The sequence below is a fragment of the Scomber scombrus genome, chromosome 9 (assembly GCF_963691925.1).
Source record: "Scomber scombrus chromosome 9, fScoSco1.1, whole genome shotgun sequence".
In the NCBI taxonomy this organism is placed as follows: Eukaryota; Metazoa; Chordata; class Actinopteri; order Scombriformes; family Scombridae; genus Scomber; species Scomber scombrus.
Window position 1 is genome coordinate 98,097 of NC_084978.1, and position 14,404 is coordinate 112,500.

Consider the following 14,404-nt stretch of genomic DNA (forward strand, 5'->3'; position numbering starts at 1 on the left):
GCCTCTTACCCTAAGAAATACGCCTTCTTGGTCTCACAGAAGTCGCTGACTCCGACGTGCGGCAGCATCTCTTTCTGCAGAACCTCTTTAGCGTATTTGATTCTTCGTTCTTTGGTGACGCCGGGCTTCGCTCCTCTGGACCCGATAAAGTTCAGCGCCACGTTCTGCTCCTGGATCACAAACGCTTCGTCCAGGGACGGCTTCACCTGCAACACAGGTACACCGCTGATGACATCACTGGTGACATCACTGATGACATCAAAGGAGAAACTACCTGCATGTGTCTCAATTATCAGAGCTGTGAAAACGATCAATAAGTGATCAATAAGTGATCATCAGTCACCATCTCCATCATCTCGGGGTCGTCGAAGTCGTAGATGATGTGCTCCAGAATGTCTCGGTCCGATACGAAGCCGAGCGCTCGGAACACGATGATGATGGGAACTTCCTGTCTGATGTACGGCAGCGTGGACACGATCCTCTGCCCGATGGCGCTCTTCTTCACTCCCTGAGAGACCAATCAATAACCAATCAATAACCAATCAATACCGAATAATCAGTCACACCTGTCCTCTGGTGACGGGGGTCCACACTCACCGAGCCTCCGCGGGCCATCATGCTGACCCAGATGGTGCTGGTGGGCCGGGACGAGTTCTCCAGGCAGGACCGACACTCACCGGTGAACGCGTACTTAGAATCCTTCTTAGCGAACACGTAGACGGTGTTAGTCGCCATCTTCTCCTGAGCTATCAGCACCTGCACACACACACACACACACACACACACACACACACACACACACACACAGACACAGACACACACACACACACACACGTTGAGTACATTTCATTTCCTGATAATGATGTACTATTTTCTATCATCACATGACCTGTGACATCACGGCGTGCTGCGTGGTGATGTCACAGCGTGATGTCACAGCGTACCTTCTCGGAGCCGTTGATGATGAAGTACCCCCCCGGGTCCAGCGGACACTCGTTGAGCTCACACAGGTCTCGGTCCGTCAGGCCGCTCAGCAGGCAGTAAGTGGACCGCAGCATGATCGGGATCTTACCGATGAACGTCTTCTGGTGCTGAGTCAGCAGCTGGTCCTCCCCCTCCTTTATTATGGTCTTAGTGATGTCCACGTACAGGGGGGCCGAGTACCTGGGGGGTGGGGGGGGGGGGGACAGGTGAGATCAGGGACCAGGCGAGACCAGGTGAGACCAGGTGAGACCAGCTCAGACCAGCTCAGACCAGGTGAGACCAGCTCAGACCAGGTGAGACCAGCTCAGACCAGGTGAGACCAGGTGAGACCAGCTCAGACCAGGTGAGACCAGCTCAGACCAGGTGAGACCAGGTGAGACCAGCTCAGACCAGCTCAGACCAGGTGAGACCAGGTGAGACCAGGTGAGACCAGGTGAGACCAGCTCAGACCAGCTCAGACCAGGTGAGACCAGCTCAGACCAGGTGAGACCAGGTGAGACCAGGTGAGACCAGCTCAGACCAGGTGAGACCAGCTCAGACCAGGTGATACCAGCTCAGACCAGGTGAGACCAGGTGAGACCAGGTGAGACCAGGTGAGACCAGGTGACTTACGTGAGGTTTCGGAGCCGGGCTTCGTTGGGCATCATGGGGGACGGAGCCCCGTCTCTCTCCCAGTGAGTCGGCTTGGAAAGATAAATCTGCTCAAACTTCAGCAGGTAGCGAGGCTGGAAGAGGAGAGAGAGTCAGTTACTGACTGTTTGACTGGCTGACTGACTGTTTGACTGACTGTCTGACTGACTGGCTGACTGACTGACTGTTTGACTGACTGTCTGACTGTCTGACTGACTGACTGACTGTTTGACTGACTGTCTGACTGACTGACTGTTTGACTGTCTGACTGACTGACTGATTGACTGGCTGATTGACTGGCTGACTGACTGGCTGACTGGTTACTCACCGGCTCCTCCACCTCTCCAGACGTGTGCTGGGCTTCAGCCTGCAGGTCGATGGGCGGAGCGTCTTCAACGATCCTCTGAACCGACATCTGGATGAATTCATCAAAAGAGTCCAACTGCTGCCGGACCAGACCCTTCTCATCAAAGTAGGAGCTGCAGGCAGGCGGTAAAACAGGCAGTACAAACAGTCAGTCAGTACAAACAGTCAGCCAGCCAGTCAATCAGTCAGTCAGTACAAACAGTCAGTCAGTCAGTACAAACAGTCAGTCAGTACAAACAGTCAGTCAGTATATTATCATCAGTATTGATTATGTCATGAGATGATTGATGAGGTCAGAGATGATTGATGAGGTCAGAGATGATTGATGAGGTCAGAGATGATTGATGAGGTCAGAGATGATTGATTACCTGATGACGATCCAGCAGGCTTCCTGCCACAGATCAGGAGTGATTTCATCCTCATCTTCATCGTATTGAGGATCTGAAACAGGAAGTAGAGAAATTACTGTTAATACACAGAACAGGACGTTCATCTGGTACACACAACTCTGTGTGTGTGTGTGTGTGTCTCTGTGTGTGTGTGTGTGTCTCTGTCTGTGTGTGTGTGTGTGTCTGTCTCTGTATGTGTGTGTGTCTGTGTGTGTGTGTGTGTGTGTGTCTCTCTGTCTGTCTGTGTGCGTGTGTCTCTGTCTGTGTGTGTGTGTGTGTGTGTGTGTGTCTCTGTCTGTGTGTCTGTGTGTCTCTGTGTGTGTGTGTCTCTGTCTGTGTGTGTGTGTCTGTGTGTGTCTCTGTCTGTGTGTGTGTGTGTGTGTGTGTGTGTGTGTGTATCTGTCTGTGTGTGTGTAACATCATGTCAGAAACAGTCTCCCCAGTTATTATGATGTTAGTTAACATGAACTCTTTAATGTAAACACTAACACTAAAGCTAGTAGCTAGCCCTAGCTACTAGCTACTAGCTATTAACTGTATGTAAACACCGGTCTGAGTGTCTTTATAAACAGAGTCATGACTTAATTGTATATGTTTATAATCTGGTTACACTGGAGTCTGACTGCGTTACTGTTAGCTGCTAGCTGCTAGCTGACACAAAGCACCGCGCCGTTAGCATTAGCCGCTGCTAGCTGAGTGTTTTCCTATGAAGCTACCGTTAGCATGTTAGCCTGTTAGCCTGTTTGCAGTCAGAGCTGAAGCTAACGCTGGTGTTAAGGTACCATGTGTATATCAGGTGTATCTCAGGTGTGTTTCAGGTATTAACTCACCTTCGTCCTGATCGTACATTTTGAATAAACTCCCTCTGACTCGCGCTCCGGAAATAAAACTACACTTCCGGTTTTTTCTTCCTCAGTACTGCTGCTGCATGGGGTTTTCAAAGTAAAAGCTTTTGTGTTTACTGAGCGGAAACAGAGATCTTTATTTTTACTGCTTATGTTTTCTTCATCACATTTAAAGCCCAGATATCACATAACACTATATGTTCTAAACATAAAGTTATCATCAGAAATGTGGGGGGGGTTGGGTGAAGGTGGGGGGGTTAGGGTGAAGGTGGGGGGGTTTGGTGGAGGTGAGGGGGGTTAGGTTAAAGGTGGGGGGGGTTGGGTAAAGGTGGGGGGGTTGAGTGAAGGTGGGGGGGTTGGGTTAAAGGTGGGGGGGTTGGGTAAAGGTGGGGGGGTTGAGTGAAGGTGGGGGGGTTGGGTTAAAGGTGGGGGTGTTGGGTAAAGGTGGGGGGGTTGGGTGAAGGTGGGGTGGGTTGGGTAAAGGTGGGGGGGTTGGATAAAGGTGGGGGGGTTGGGTTAAAGGTGGGGGGGGTTGGGTGAAGGTGGGGGGGTTTGGTGGAGGTGAGGGGGGTTAGGTTAAAGGTGGGGGGGTTGGGTGAAGATGGGGGGGTTGGGTAAAGGTGGGGGGGGTTGGGTGAAGGTGGGGGGGTTGGGTGAAGATGGGGGGGTTGGGTAAAGGTGGGGGGGTTGGGTGAAGGTGGGGTGGGTTGGGTAAAGGTGGGGGGGGTTGGGTGAAGGTGGGGGGGTTTGGTGGAGGTGAGGGGGGTTAGGTTAAAGGTGGGGGGGGTTGGGTGAAGATGGGGGGGTTGGGTAAAGGTGGGGGGGGTTGGGTAAAGGTGGGGGGGTTGGGTGAAGGTGGGGGGGTTGGGTAAAGGTGGGGGGGGTTGGGTGAAGGTGGGGGGGTTGGGTAAAGGTGGGGGGGTTGGATAAAGGTGGGGGGGTTGGGTTAAAGGTGGGGGGGGGTTGGGTGAAGGTGGGGGGGTTGGGTAAAGGTGGGGGGGTTGGATAAAGGTGGGGGGGTTGGGTTAAAGGTGGGGGGGGGTTGGGTGAAGGTGGGGGGGTTGGGTAAAGGTGGGGGGGGTTGGGTGAAGGTGGGGGGAACTCCATTCCTGTGCCTTCTCTCGATCTCCTGCTGATGATGACGTGAGGAACAGAGAGGAACAACGGAGGCGTTGGCTCCTACATCCTCCAGGCGGCTCCGGCTGCACCAACACTCTGCCAGCAGTTCAGTGCAGAGGACACTTCCACAGCAGCTGGGACTATTCTCCCCACTTCCTGGGTAGTGGCCCCCATTAGCTGCAGAAGGCTCTCAGCATCCCGGAGGAGGTCCACCCAACCAGCAGTTTGTTCCTGATACAGTCCGGTCCCAGATCAGTGGAGCCACGCTATCGTGCCATCCAGGTATAAATAAGTGGCCAGAAGACTTCTGGTGGCCTTCTATGGATGAAGACACCAGATCCTGTACAGTCTGTGCTCCCTACATTCCACCTTAATGTGACCTGTGCAACAAGAGGTAGTAAGACACTGGACCAGGTGTACACTAATACACTACTACACACACACGTGTACACTAATTACAAAGCACAGTCGGACTCCCACCAAGGCCTGTCTGACCACCTCTCGCTTGTTCTGTACCGCATGTACCAACAAAGAATTAAGGCTGCTAGGCCCATAATCAGGTCCATAAGATTGTGGAGTGAGGATGCTGTCCCTCAGCTCCAGGACAGACTGGAACATATTTAGCAGCCAAGGAAAATCTGATGACCTAAAAATGGCATTGGAGGAATACACGACCACGGTCATGGACTATATGAACTACTGTGTGAACAATGTTATCTGCAGAAAGACTGTTGGAGTGTTTTCTACCAAAAGCCATGGATGTCAAGGGAAGTACGATCACTACTAAAAGCCAGAGATGTGTCCAACAGATCTGGGGTACAGTACAGCCCTGCCAAGCAAACTCATCTCCAAACTCCTGGACTTAAACCTCAACACCTCACTGTGCAACTGGGTTCAGGACTTCTTAACTGCATACAGAGAGTTGGAATGGGGAAGCCCCACAAGGTTGACATACTGCATAGCTGCCGGTGGTTCAGCTGTATGAAGGTGGAACAGGCGACCATACAGAGAGCAAGATCATCGGGACTGTCCACCTCCCGCTGCCTGAAGCGTTCACTCCGGATCCTCAAGGACTCTTCACACCCTGCCCACCATCTGTTCCACCTGGTCCCATCAGGGAGAAGGTTCAGGTCTGTGAGAGTGAGGACTTCCAGGATGACAGTCTCTTTCCACACGCAATAAGACTCCTCAACAGCTCCCCCCATACCCCCCCAATACATCATTTGATGTGAACTGCCAGGGCATCTGCACTAGCAGCAACATTTACACTACAACATGTTGTAGTGTAAACATGTGTAAACATGTTGTCAGACTCTGGACAGACTTGTTTTTGTGTCTGGTTGTCACGGTGACGTTCTGCTGGCTCAGCTGTTTCGGGGGGGCAGCAGCAGACAGGAATGTTGATCCTGAGATTAAAACTTCAACAAAAGAGCCGCCGTCACAACAGCAGCGTGAAGCAGCTCGTCCTCTATATGACAACAGCACCCAGCAGCAGCAGCAGCACCACACCTACACCATCACACCTGCACACAGGACCTACACACCACACCTGCACACCACCTGCACACAGGACCTGCAGCCAATCACACGCCAGGAAATCACATCGCCGTAACCTTCTGTGTTTGGTTTAACCTTCAGGATGTTTGGAAGGATTCTGCTGCTGGTCTCTGTGGTCCTCTTCTTCTGCACAGGTAAGACCATATCAGTACACATCAAACTGGGTCAGTCCAGATCAGTGATGTAAGTTTACCTTCAGTGTGAATGACTGAGATTCTTCCACCTGTAAATAATACAAATAAATCACAGCTTCATGTTTCGTCTCCTGACGTTCAGCCTGTGATGATTACATCACTTCCTGTTTACTGAGCTGGTTGCTTGTGATTGGATGATTCATATTGCGTCACAACGTCTTTACCTGCTGAGACGTTTAATCGTTCAGTAAACCAGAGAAATGAAGAACAACTCAATCACTGATAGTTTGTTTTTGCAGATGCTGAAGATAAAACCAGCCTCTACAGGAGGGTAAGAAGCTTTAATACTGACGTTAAACATCACATTGATTTTAAATGAAGTTAACATCCAGATAAAGTTTAAACTTATTACGTCAGTAATCAATAATCAGTCATTACTGATAAGTCATCGTTCATGTATGATGTGAATATAATGTTAATATATGTTCATGTGTGTTGCAGCCTTCCTGTGTAGGGATGAGCGTGACTCAGGCGTGTCCTTTAAACTACTCTCCAGTGTGCGGCAGCGACAGCGTCACCTACCCCAACGAATGTTCCCTCTGTGTCCAGAGACTGTGAGTCCTTCATCTTATAAATATACATATATATATATATACATATATATACATATATATACATATATATGTGTGTATGATAGTTATCACTAACATACACAAAGGTAGAAACAGTGTGCAGTAAAGATTATTGATCACTGATTATTGATCACTGATTATTGATCACTGATTATTGATCACTGATTATTGATCACTGATTATTGATCACTGATTATTGATCACTGATTATTGATCACTGATTATTGATCACTGATTATTGATCGTGTCTCTTCAGGGAGAAAAACGCAGACATCTTGATTGTGAAGGACGGACCCTGCTGAGGATGACATCGCTACATGTATTTCTGATTGTGTTTGAATGTAGATGTTAGTAACCACACACACACACACACACACACACACACACACACACACACACACACACACACACACACACACACACACACACACACAGCTATATGTATATAATGATGTGCTTATATTTCTGTAAAGATGTTTTTCACTTAAATTTTCCAATAAAGATTTTCCCTTTGTCTGAGTAAAGCCTTCCTATTTACATGGGGGGGGTGTGTGTGTGTGTGTGTGTGTGGGGGGGGGGCATCATGATATTAACTATTCTACAACCTGATACAATAATATAATATAAGCTGTAATTCAGGGTTGGGGGGGACAGGGGGAGGTGGTGATGTGGTGATGATGCAGCTCAGACATCAGAGGAGAGCAGACAGGAGTCCAGGATGTCTTGTGTTGAAAAGGTTTATTTACTTGATGAAGTGAATGAATGATCAGTACTCGTTATGTTCTGATGCTCCTTCAGTTCTGTAGTTTCTGTCTCCAGGACTTTAAACACACAGATAATAACACAGGATGAGCCCAAATATGGGCAGATCCATCACATCTACAATATACAGAATGTAGTCTCCTGGTCTACAGACTAAACATCGCTTAGACCTCACTCAGGACCTTTGTCCTCCATCCATCACAAACCTCTGACTCCAGTTACCTTTACCCCGTTCAGGGACAACAGTCAAACACATATCTGACCTCGGTTGCTATAGCAACACTATCAGAACGCTTCCTGTTTGTCCCAAAAGGAGCAGACTCACTGCTCACCACTATCTCAAGAGGAGACAGTGTCTAAACCCAACATGTGGTGTGGCCTTGCTGTGACCTTTGACCCAGTGCTTATTAATGATGGAACATTCCCAACAGGGATGAGGTTGCATATAGTCAGTGAGTCAATAGTGATCAAGTGATGAATTAATCATAGTTCATTATAATAACACATGTAAGAGACTGGACCTACATGGTGTGGGGACTTTAGGGCACAGATGGGTTAGTTATAGAGGAAGTTATAACAGCACCTTCATCTAATGAAGTTACAGGATCCTGTTCTAATAAAGGTGAGAATACAGCAAGAAGAACCGATGATACCAAGATGGAGATTGGGATGCATTTGGAGAATGAACAATTATTTAGGATGGATTCTACAGGGGCTGCAGTATACATCCCATAATATAAGATAGCAGACCATATATCTGTATATGCAGTAAGTAATATCAGTTTGATGTCTTTACAGTGGCAAACAATACAAATCAAGCAGTACCTTCATAGCTGTGATGCATCAGTTATCATTTTCACTGTGAGGAATATTAAAAATGTTAAAAATCCAACAGCGTGACATATTTTAATAAATCACATATATTAATATACTATAATTTAAAACCTACAGGTAACATCATTTGTATTATTATTGAAATTAAACATAACTATTAAAGCTAAATCGTGTCGTGGTGGTTGAGTGGTGAGAACATCATGCTACATAATCACAGCGTCGCTGGTTTGAATCCGGCCAGGAACCAATGCTGCAGCTCGTTCTCCTTTCTCTCCCTGTTTCCTGTCGGCCTCTCTGCCACTTATTATATAAATAAACGCAAAAAGCCCAAAAACCTATTACAGCCAAATCATCTATCTGTGTCACAGCTCTTCCTCTTCGGTCTTCTCTCTTTGCTTTAACCCAGTGAATGTAGCAGGGACCTAACCCATAACAGGCTGTATATGTATGTTTTTAACTTAACATACAAGTAAAGACAGAGATGAGGTTTTATTTAACCAGTTTATTGTATATTTTATATCTTTGTGGTAATTTAGTTTTTTATTCTGAATTAATGCTCCAAGAGATACTGAAAGTTAGTTTACTTTTATTTTCTTCTAACACTTCCAAAGAATGAAATCATGAACATTAACCAATAGTTTGACCTAAATAAACAATATAAAAATGTGACCTATTGAATAATGTGCATTATTAGTATTCTAAGGTTCTAGTTTATCTTATTTTAAATGTAGTTTAGTCAGCTGCAGCACCTCATGTTTCATGTTTCTAATGTTAATGGTAGTGTTGTTGTAGTTACTGCAGGGCTCCAGCAGGGGGAGCGGTGGTGTAGTTACTGCAGGGCTCCAGCAGGGGGAGCCGTGGTGTAGTTACTGCAGGGCTCCGGCAGGGGGAGCGGTGGTGTAGTTACTGCAGGGCTCCAGCAGGGGGAGCGGCGGTGTAGTTACTGCAGGGCTCCAGCAGGGGGAGAGGCGGTGTAGTTACTGCAGGGCTCCGGCAGGGGGAGCGGTGGTGTAGTTACTGCAGGGCTCCAGCAGGGGGAGTGGTGGTGTAGTTACTGCAGGGCTCCAGCAGGGGGAGCCGTGGTGTAGTTACTGCAGGGCTCCAGCAGGGGGAGCGGTGGTGTAGTTACTGCAGGGCTCCAGCAGGGGGAGCGGCGGTGTAGTTACTGCAGGGCTCCAGCAGGGGGAGCGGCGGTGTAGTTACTGCAGGGCTCCAGCAGGGGGAGCGGCGGTGTAGTTACTGCAGGGCTCCAGCAGGGGGAGCCGTGGTGTAGTTACTGCAGGGCTCCAGCAGGGGGAGCGGTGGTGTAGTTACTGCAGGGCTCCAGCAGGGGGAGCGGTGGTGTAGTTACTGCAGGGCTCCAGTAGGGGGAGAGGCGGTGTAGTTACTGCAGGGCTCCGGCAGGGGGAGCGGTGGTGTAGTTACTGCAGGGCTCCAGCAGGGGGAGTGGTGGTGTAGTTACTGCAGGGCTCCAGCAGGGGGAGCCGTGGTGTAGTTACTGCAGGGCTCCAGCAGGGGGAGCGGTGGTGTAGTTACTGCAGGGCTCCAGCAGGGGGAGCGGCGGTGTAGTTACTGCAGGGCTCCAGCAGGGGGAGCGGCGGTGTAGTTACTGCAGGGCTCCAGCAGGGGGAGCGGCGGTGTAGTTACTGCAGGGCTCCAGCAGGGGGAGCGGCGGTGTAGTTACTGCAGGGCTCCAGCAGGGGGAGAGGCGGTGTAGTTACTGCAGGGCTCCAGCAGGGGGAGCGGTGGTGTAGTTACTGCAGGGCTCCAGCAGGGGGAGAGGTAGTGTAGTTACTGCAGGGCTCCAGCAGGGGGAGCGGTGGTGTAGTTACTGCAGGGCTCCAGCAGGGGGAGCGGTGGTGTAGTTACTGCAGGGCTCCAGCAGCTGTAGTGTTGTTGTAGTTACTGCAGGGCTCCAGCAGGGGGAGCGGTGGTGTAGTTACTGCAGGGCTCCAGCAGGGGGAGCGGTGGTGTAGTTACTGCAGGGCTCCAGCAGGGTGAGGGGTGGTGTAGTTACTGCAGGGCTCCAGCAGGGGGAGCGGTGGTGTAGTTACTGCAGGGCTCCAGCAGGGTGAGGGGTGGTGTAGTTACTGCAGGGCTCCAGCAGGGGGAGCGGTGGTGTAGTTACTGCAGGGCTCCAGCAGGGGGAGCGGTGGTGTAGTTACTGCAGGGCTCCAGCAGGGTGAGGGGTGGTGTAGTTACTGCAGGGCTCCAGCATATAAATCCTCTTTAAGGGCTTTAATAAAAACAGCTGTAGGGGCCCATCAGTCACATCGCGCATGCGCCACGGGGCTGCGCTCTGACCGTACAGCTGCTGCCCGAGTGACGTAGTTGTGACGTAACGCCGCGCTTCAAACGCATCGCGGGAAAAATCCGCCGAACCGAACCTTAGGATGAGTCAGCAGTTCCACGTGCTCAGGTGTGTCACGTGTCAGAGCTTCCAGGTCCAACAGGTAACGAGCTAACTGCTAAGCTAATTGCTAACTGCTAAGCTAAGTCCTAACTTCCAAGCTAAGCGCTAAGCTAAGCGCTAACTGCTAAGCTAAGTGCTAACTGCAGCATCTGAAGCTGTTTGCATGAAAGCAGCAGAGACGTGTAGGACGGGTCCTTGGTTCAGTGTGCTAGAGGTTTAAGGGTCATCAGTCTGTCCTCAGCATGTAAAAACGTTTCAGGTGTTTTCATTCTTCCAAACTGAAATACTTTCTATTTTACATGTAAACAGAGATGACTGTGTGTGTGTTTAAACCCTGTGTTGTGTCTGACAGGTAAAGAAGGTGAACAGGTGGAGCTGTAAGCTGTGTGGAGAGAAGCAGTCGCTGCTGAAGGTCAGAATCACTTTTAAAGTTCAAGGTAACAGACACCTGGACAGGTGTGTCTCTGTCTGATCTGTGATTGGTTGACAGGAGTTTGGGCGGGGCTCCGGGGCCGACTGCAGACGTCATGTTCAGAAACTAAATGCCATGAGAGGAGCCGTGATGGAGGAGCAGGAGCATGACACCTGGTCGCTATGGTAACCAATCTGTCTCAGCCTTAATCCACATCTCCTGCTCAGGTTCCAGGTCTTTGACTGACAGGACTGTTTGATTGACAGGAACATGTCAGAGCAGGAACCTGAGGAGCCAAGTGACGCCCAGGTGAGCCACACCCAGGCGAGCCAAGCCCAGGTGAGCCACACCCAGGTGAGCCAAGCCCAGGTGAGCCACGCCCAGGTGAGCCACACCCAGGCGAGCCAAGCCCAGGTGAGCCACACCCAGGTGAGCCACACCCAGGTGAGCCACGCCCAGGTGAGCCGCTGGAGCAAATACCTGGACACTCCTGAGGAGACAGAGCCAGAGGAGAATGTGTTGACGGACAGGCAGCAGCTCCAAGGCAACCCCAGGTGTGACCTCAGTCTTTCTTGTTTGAGGCCACGCCCCCTACCTGTCAGTCAGCAGGTCTGATTGGTTGTTTAAAAAGCTCCTTTGACCTTTGACCTCTTTGTTCTGACAGGAAGAGGATGAGGACAGACGGTAGTTCGTCACCTGAACAGGTAACACATCTAATGACATCACTTCCTTTCTCAGCGTGTTATTACCAGTGTGTTATTACCAGTGTTATTACCAGTGTGTTATTACCAGTGTGTTATTACCAGTGTGTTATTACCAGTGTTATTACCAGTGTGTTATTACCAGTGTTATTACCAGTGTGTTATTACCAGTGTTATTACCAGTGTGTTATTACCAGTGTGTTATTACCAGTGTGTTATTACCAGTGTTATTACCAGTGTGTTATTACCAGTGTTATTACCAGTGTGTTATTACCAGTGTGTTATTACCAGTGTTATTACCAGTGTGTTATTACCAGTGTGTTATTACCAGTGTTATTACCAGTGTGTTATTACCAGTGTTATTACCAGTGTTATTACCAGTGTTATTACCAGTGTGTTATTACCAGTGTTATTACCAGTGTGTTATTACCAGTGTGTTATTACCAGTGTTATTACCAGTGTTATTACCAGTGTTATTACCAGTGTGTTATTACCAGTGTGTTATTACCAGTGTGTTATTACCAGTGTTATTACCAGTGTGTTATTACCAGTGTGTTATTACCAGTGTGTTATTACCAGTGTTATTACCAGTGTGTTATTACCAGTGTGTTATTACCAGTGTGTTATTACCAGTGTGTTATTACCAGTGTGTTATTACCAGTGTGTATATATATGGTTTTTAGTGTCAGGTTAACAGCAGTGTGTTGTGTGTCTGCAGGCGTCTTGCTGGAGGCGAGCTGCGTCCCTCAGTGCTGACTGTCAGGAGAGGAAGGGGGAGGAGTCTACAGTCAGTGGGCGGAGCTACATCAGCAGAAAGGCCCCGCCTCGGGATAAGCCCCGCCCCCAGCTTCCTGTATCATCCATGTTTGAGAGCGGCAACGATTTCACCTGCGAAGAGTTTTAACGTCTGAAGAGATTGAATCAGTTGGACTGTAAATAAAGTTGTGTTGGATTCATTGATGGGACACTTCAGCTTCATTTAATGTTTTTTATTGATCAGATTCAAAGTCGTTAACATTGATAATAAAGCATCAGAAACAGTAATCAATGAGCACTTATTGATCAGTGACTTAAAGAATAAACGCGATTTCATTGGTTCAGTATAAATGATGAGTGATAAGCCCCGCCTCCTCGTCAGCAATGACATCATCAGGGCAGGTGACGTCATCAGGGCTGGTGACATCATCAGGGCAGGTGACGTCATCAGGGCTGGTGACATCATCAGGGCAGGTGACGTCATCAGGGCTGGTGACATCATCAGGGCTGGTGACATCATCAGGGCAGGTGACATCATCAGGGCTGGTGACATCATCAGGGCAGGTGACGTCATCAGGGCTGGTGACATCATCAGGGCAGGTGACATCATCAGGGCTGGTGACATCATCAGGGCTGGTGACGTCATCAGGGCTGGTGACATCATCAGGGCTGGTGACATCATCAGGGCTGGTGACATCATCAGGGCAGGTGTGGGCGGGGCTGCTTGGCGTACTGGATGGCGTCGAGCGCGGCGCCGATGTCAAAGTTTTTGGCCTGAAGGAGTCGAGTCAGCCAACCGCCTTCATCTGTGAAGCCCATGGACAGCATGTGGGACAGGGACTCCACCAGCTGGGGGTCGGCCTCTGGGGGGTCAGAGTTCACAGTAAGGGTCAGAGGTCACAGCAGGGGTCAGAGGTCACAGCAGAGGAATGTGGGCTTACCTTGAGGCAGGTGAGGATACAGAGCCGCCTCTCTTAGGCCTGAAGGACCCTGCTGGCCTGAAGGACCCTGCTGGTCTGGAGGACCCTGCTGGTCTGGAGGACCCTGCTGGTCTGGAGGGTCTTGGTTCAGGTCCCGGTCTTGGTTCAGGTCCCGGTCCTGGTTCAGCAGGGACTGCAGCTCTCCTGTAGACGGGTCCACCTCTTTGGAGCTCAGGTGAGTCCACTCCTCATCAGAGTCTCTGCTCACCTGTCAGCAGAGACACAAAAGTATCTGCTGTGATTCAGTTTGGTCATTTTTACCCTTTTACACTTTATATTCACATAGAATATATAAATATATTATATATATATATATATATATATAAATATAAATATATAATAATATATATATTATTATATATTTATATATATATAGGGGTGGAATGGGACGGGTCTGCTCTGTATGTAAATTAGGTGGGTGGGGCTTGTTGAACATTTGAACTTAATGAACTGACCTTTGCCCCCTCATTGGCCCCGCCCTCACATTTGGCCCCGCCCTCACATTTGGCCCCGCCCTCACATTTGGCGCCGCCCTCACGGCTGGCCCCATCCTCACGAGTGGCTCCCCCCGTTTCCATGGCACTCTCGGGCCCCTCGCTCTGAGGTGGGGGGGTCACCTTGGTTCTCTGACCTTCGTGCTCCACATCGATGTCCACGTCGATACCTGGACGCAAACATGACATCACTTCCTGTCTTTCTAAACTGCCAATCAAAAACATTTACTGATGTCACAGTGATGTCACTCACCCAGCGGGCTCAACATGGCCGCCACGCCCTCGCCGATGTTCTTCAGGAAGTCCACATTGGCCTGGGAGGCTGCAGGGAGGTCAGAGGTCAATCACAGTGATCAGTGATCAATAATCTGATGAGATTCAAACAGCGAGGACTCA

At 49.6% G+C, this 14,404-nt stretch overlaps 4 protein-coding genes across 6 annotated transcripts in view; 2 read left to right on the forward strand and 2 right to left on the reverse strand.

Moving 5' to 3' along the window:
- The window catches only part of polr2b (RNA polymerase II subunit B), a 47,586-nt gene extending 44,343 nt beyond the window's left edge, over positions 1-3,243 (reverse strand). For both annotated transcript variants that reach the window (XM_062425806.1, XM_062425804.1), the window contains exons 1-8: positions 3,200-3,243; positions 2,349-2,421; positions 1,943-2,093; positions 1,597-1,709; positions 945-1,164; positions 598-756; positions 344-508; positions 10-206 (exon numbers count right to left, since the gene is read on the reverse strand). In XM_062425806.1, coding sequence (XP_062281790.1) covers positions 10-206; positions 344-508; positions 598-756; positions 945-1,164; positions 1,597-1,709; positions 1,943-2,093; positions 2,349-2,421; positions 3,200-3,218 — 1,097 coding nt within the window. In that variant the 5' untranslated portion in view covers positions 3,219-3,243. The remainder of the gene's footprint in view (positions 1-9; positions 207-343; positions 509-597; positions 757-944; positions 1,165-1,596; positions 1,710-1,942; positions 2,094-2,348; positions 2,422-3,199) is intronic.
- Positions 3,244-5,972: 2,729 nt separating this feature from the next.
- LOC133986035 (probable pancreatic secretory proteinase inhibitor) lies at positions 5,973-6,958 on the forward strand. The gene is made up of 4 exons (XM_062425807.1): positions 5,973-6,024; positions 6,324-6,355; positions 6,526-6,638; positions 6,913-6,958. The coding sequence occupies exons 1-4, from the start codon at positions 5,973-5,975 to the stop codon at positions 6,956-6,958; spliced, it is 243 nt and encodes an 80-aa protein (XP_062281791.1).
- A 3,504-nt stretch (positions 6,959-10,462) lies between these two features.
- On the forward strand, positions 10,463-12,759 carry mrnip (MRN complex interacting protein). Its single transcript, XM_062425810.1, has 6 exons — positions 10,463-10,705; positions 11,018-11,077; positions 11,156-11,262; positions 11,344-11,631; positions 11,742-11,781; positions 12,497-12,759. Exons 1-6 carry the CDS (start codon positions 10,646-10,648, stop codon positions 12,680-12,682), a joined length of 741 nt encoding a protein of 246 aa, XP_062281794.1. The 5' UTR covers positions 10,463-10,645; the 3' UTR covers positions 12,683-12,759.
- Positions 12,753-14,404, reverse strand: part of sqstm1 (sequestosome 1) — a 4,681-nt gene continuing 3,029 nt past the window's right edge. For both annotated transcript variants that reach the window (XM_062425809.1, XM_062425808.1), the window contains exons 5-8: positions 14,262-14,330; positions 13,970-14,178; positions 13,476-13,722; positions 12,753-13,397 (exon numbers count right to left, since the gene is read on the reverse strand). In XM_062425809.1, the coding sequence (XP_062281793.1) occupies positions 13,234-13,397; positions 13,476-13,722; positions 13,970-14,178; positions 14,262-14,330 (689 nt within the window). In that variant the 3' untranslated portion in view covers positions 12,753-13,233. The remainder of the gene's footprint in view (positions 13,398-13,475; positions 13,723-13,969; positions 14,179-14,261; positions 14,331-14,404) is intronic.

Excerpts from the sequence above, each read along its gene's own strand:
- LOC133986035 (XM_062425807.1), top strand. The coding sequence starts at position 5,973 with ATGTTTGGAAGGATTCTGCTGCTGGTCTCTGTGGTCCTCTTCTTCTGC. Across the intron at positions 6,025-6,323 it reads GGTCCTCTTCTTCTGCACAG|ATGCTGAAGATAAAACCAGC; the intron begins GTAAGACCATAT and ends TTGTTTTTGCAG. Across the intron at positions 6,639-6,912 it reads TCCCTCTGTGTCCAGAGACT|GGAGAAAAACGCAGACATCT; the intron begins GTGAGTCCTTCA and ends GTGTCTCTTCAG.
- mrnip (XM_062425810.1), top strand. The coding sequence starts at position 10,646 with ATGAGTCAGCAGTTCCACGTGCTCAGGTGTGTCACGTGTCAGAGCTTC. Across the intron at positions 11,078-11,155 it reads AGAAGCAGTCGCTGCTGAAG|GAGTTTGGGCGGGGCTCCGG; the intron begins GTCAGAATCACT and ends ATTGGTTGACAG. Across the intron at positions 11,263-11,343 it reads CATGACACCTGGTCGCTATG|GAACATGTCAGAGCAGGAAC; the intron begins GTAACCAATCTG and ends TTTGATTGACAG.